The sequence below is a fragment of the Littorina saxatilis genome, unplaced genomic scaffold, assembly GCF_037325665.1.
Source record: "Littorina saxatilis isolate snail1 unplaced genomic scaffold, US_GU_Lsax_2.0 SUPER_17_unloc_1, whole genome shotgun sequence".
NCBI lineage: Eukaryota > Metazoa > Mollusca > Gastropoda > Littorinimorpha > Littorinidae > Littorina > Littorina saxatilis.
Window position 1 is genome coordinate 7,217 of NW_027125704.1, and position 3,253 is coordinate 10,469.

The 3,253-nt window shown below is 45.7% G+C and overlaps 1 protein-coding gene across 1 annotated transcript; it reads right to left on the reverse strand.

Moving 5' to 3' along the window:
• Positions 1–322: 322 nt before the first annotated feature.
• LOC138954187 (uncharacterized) lies at positions 323–1,952 on the reverse strand. Its single transcript, XM_070326085.1, has 2 exons — positions 1,619–1,952; positions 323–1,254 (listed from the first exon to the last, which is right to left on the reverse strand). The coding sequence occupies exons 1-2, from the start codon at positions 1,938–1,940 to the stop codon at positions 917–919; spliced, it is 660 nt and encodes a 219-aa protein (XP_070182186.1). The 5' UTR covers positions 1,941–1,952; the 3' UTR covers positions 323–916.
• Positions 1,953–3,253: the final 1,301 nt, after the last annotated feature.

Below are 3,253 nucleotides of genomic sequence, written 5' to 3' on the forward strand. Positions count from 1 at the left end.
AGAAACACCACAGACGTCTAGACAAAAAAACACAAAAGACAGAGAGCCCCCAAACAGGCTACAGACTAACCCTTATAGCACAAGCTCGGATAGTACGAATTTCGTCATAACTCGACTTTTTCCTGGGGCCCTGCAAACTGCTCTCTCTTTCATAGTAAATAAATTATTGATAACTCGAAGCTTCATTAAGACGAATATATTGATAACTCGATGTTATTTCCCGACCCCTTGACCCCAAAACAGCCCACATAAGTCGAATAATGAAGAAAATGAAAAAAAATCTCACCAGAGTGACACCTGAGTAGTATTCAAATACATGTAAGCACACTATGCCAGGCATATTAGAGACTCTGTAATGGCTCCTATAAGGGGAAGAAATGAAGAAAGAAAATTAACTGGACAGTTCCAGAAATGTCTAGAAGCTAAGGGAGGTCACTCTTGCTTTGTTATGGACAGGAGCCTGAGGAGGTAACTCTTATCATATCAACACACCACATATAAGGGTTTAGCATGATCAGTTGAACCTGCTGGTCAATTATCTGGAATTTTCTCAAGAAAGGGAGGTAACTTATCCCATAAAAACCATGTAAATAGGAAATGAATATATATTGTGACACTGTCAGTGGGCAGCACACGCCTTACAATGTTTTTGAGGCCGCCATGGGCGAAGCCGGGCCCTGAATGCTACTACCATACCTTCATGAAGCAGAAGAGCATCAAGGACTTCTTCAACCATTAGTTAAGCGGTATTGTGACTTTGTATTGTAAAATTGGATAACTCGAATTCTTTCAAACTCGAAATAATTTCCCTGACCCCTGAAGTTCGAGTAAACGAGGTTGCACTGTATATGGTTCAATCCTAGGGTTAGAGGGGTTAGAGTCATTGTCTATTTCGATCACGAAGAGCAAGAAATAACTATTGTTCTTTCTCCTCGTCACCAGCAAGGCAGAGCGAGAACGCCTTCGGGTCGGGCCTGTGTGTCTTGAACGACAGCTTAGAGTTGGTCGGGTCTGCCTTGTAGATGCCGGAGATGTCCAAGGACCACGCCTTTAACACTTTGGGGAGGACGGCGGCGGTACGGCCACAGCGCTCTGTTGTGGACACCCCGAGGGTGTCAATGATGATGGTAAGGGCGCAAGACGAGATGCTGTTTTGGAAGATCGTCACCCAGACAAGGTCACCGCGTTCTTCCTCGGTCATAAAGTTCATGGGGTTGTTGCTGTCCACAATGCGTTTCAACTCGGCGATTGAATCTGAATAAACAAAAAAAAGAGAACAAAACCATATTTAGTACCGGTGTTTGTAAATGTTGTTTTACCTGTGGGAAAAAAAGTCATGTAGCCATCAGGGGAACCAAACGTTTTAAAAAGCTTATAGCCAAATCTAAAACTTGGTGGCCACAGACAGACACACACACATACACACACATGCAGCACAAAAAACCCACACACCCTTCTCTCTCTATGACTAAAAAGAGAAAGCCCGGCAGAAAATCAGGTCGCAAATGGCGAACGGACTAACCATGTTCATCACCCCTGAAATATTAAAATGTATTAATTAGTGGTTAGTGGTTACTCAGAGTATTATGGATAGACGAACATGTGTGTTAATGCTCACCTTCAAGTGACTTTTGCTCGTTGATGGGTTTTGTTGATGGTCTAGCAGATGGCCCGGCAGTAGATGGCCCGGCAGTAGTTGATGATCCGGCCGTCTTCTTGTGTGAACGGCGTGTGGTGGCGGACAGAGTGTCCTCGTCAATGTCCTCGTCATCCGTTAAGATGTCAGGGACGTGCTCCTTGATCATGGTCAGTATTTGTTTCTTGAAGTCGGTCAACGATGTGCCGATGTAGCCCTCAAAGTTGGTGGAGTTGTTGGGGTTGGCCCTTTTGTGGTTGAGGGTTGAAAACTCCCTCAAGATATTTATGGAGTGGAGGTTCATGGCCGCTGAATACTGCATGGTCAGCGACGCCATCCCTTGCATGGCAGATGCAACCACCCCTCGGTGCTTCACAGAATTGACCAAGAGGCGGCGATGCTTGGAGTTCTGGCTTTGGAGGTGGTCATCGATCTCGGTAAAGGTTTGAACCATCTGTAGAACAAACAAAAAAACAAACAAATCTATTTTGAGTAAGAGCATAGAATAGCCTGAAAAGTTTAAAAAAAATAGATTAATATAGATTAATGTTGTGACTGTGGAGAGAAATTGGCAATTAGTAGAGAAGTAGAGAAACAAAACTGGGTGCTCACCTGAGTTATAAACTCCTTTTGGCTGTCGAGGCTGTCGAGCATAGGCTGCAACATCTCCTTCATGTCGGTAGAAACCTTAAAGGTCATGTCCGTGGGTGCGACCGTGATGGTGTCCTCATCGTCAGTGTCCATCTGGTTGTTGTTGGTTGGGTTATCGTTGTCGGTCGCCCGTGGGGGGAGGGTCATCGTATAGTGGCGGGGAGGGTAGAGAGACGGGGGTGGGGGGGAAGTGGATGAGGTTGAGGGGGTGGGAGGGGGTGCTTGAGTGGCGGGAGGAGTGATTAGATAGGGGTCAGTTTGGATGTCACAGTCTTTTAGGGTGGGTTTTTCTGGGGCATGCTGAGAAGGCTCGTGAATATGGACTTCTCTTATGGGCTTTGGGGCATCGATGAACTGAGCAAAAGTAAACTTGGCATTCCGCAAAATGACATTTCCTGTTCCCGGGGTGGGTCTGAGTCCAATGTTGACACCGTCTCTACCCCGGGGGCCATCGACACCAAATTCAAATATGCCTTGGGAGTTGGAGGTGAAAAATCCAGTTCCTGATGTATATCTACCTTCAGGAAACCATCTATAGCCGCCCCGTGCGCTCCGTCTGCGGTTGTTGTACCAGTCATTGTACTGGGTGTTTCCTCCGGGTTCCTGAGGGTCTTCTTCTTCTTCATCGTCAGAGATAATGACGATGTTCTCTGGGTCTTCTTCTTCTTCTTCTTCTTCTTCTTCTTCTTCTTCTTCTTCTTCTTCTTCTTCTTCTTCTTCCATCTCAATCTCAACCTCATCATCTTCGAACTCGTGGTATTCTTCTTCATCCTCATAATCCTCATAGTCCGCCATTTCTTCTTGGGCAGCTCCATTGTCTTCTTCTGGATCTTCCTGTTCTGGGGCATTTTGCACTTCTTCTTCTTCTTCTAGGCTTTCCAACTCTTCTGGGGCTTCATTCTGTATTTCTTCTTCTGGGGCAACTTGGGTGGTGTCTTGGAGTTCAATAATGATCATGTCTTCGTT

What these genes read in the sequence shown, in the direction of transcription:
- LOC138954187 (XM_070326085.1), bottom strand. Translation starts at nt 1,940, where the DNA reads ATGAACCTCCACTCCATAAATATCTTGAGGGAGTTTTCAACCCTCAAC. An exon ending in CGAGCAAAAGTCACTTGAAG is followed by an intron (nt 1,255 to 1,618) that starts GTGAGCATTAAC and finishes TTGTTTATTCAG; the next exon opens with ATTCAATCGCCGAGTTGAAA.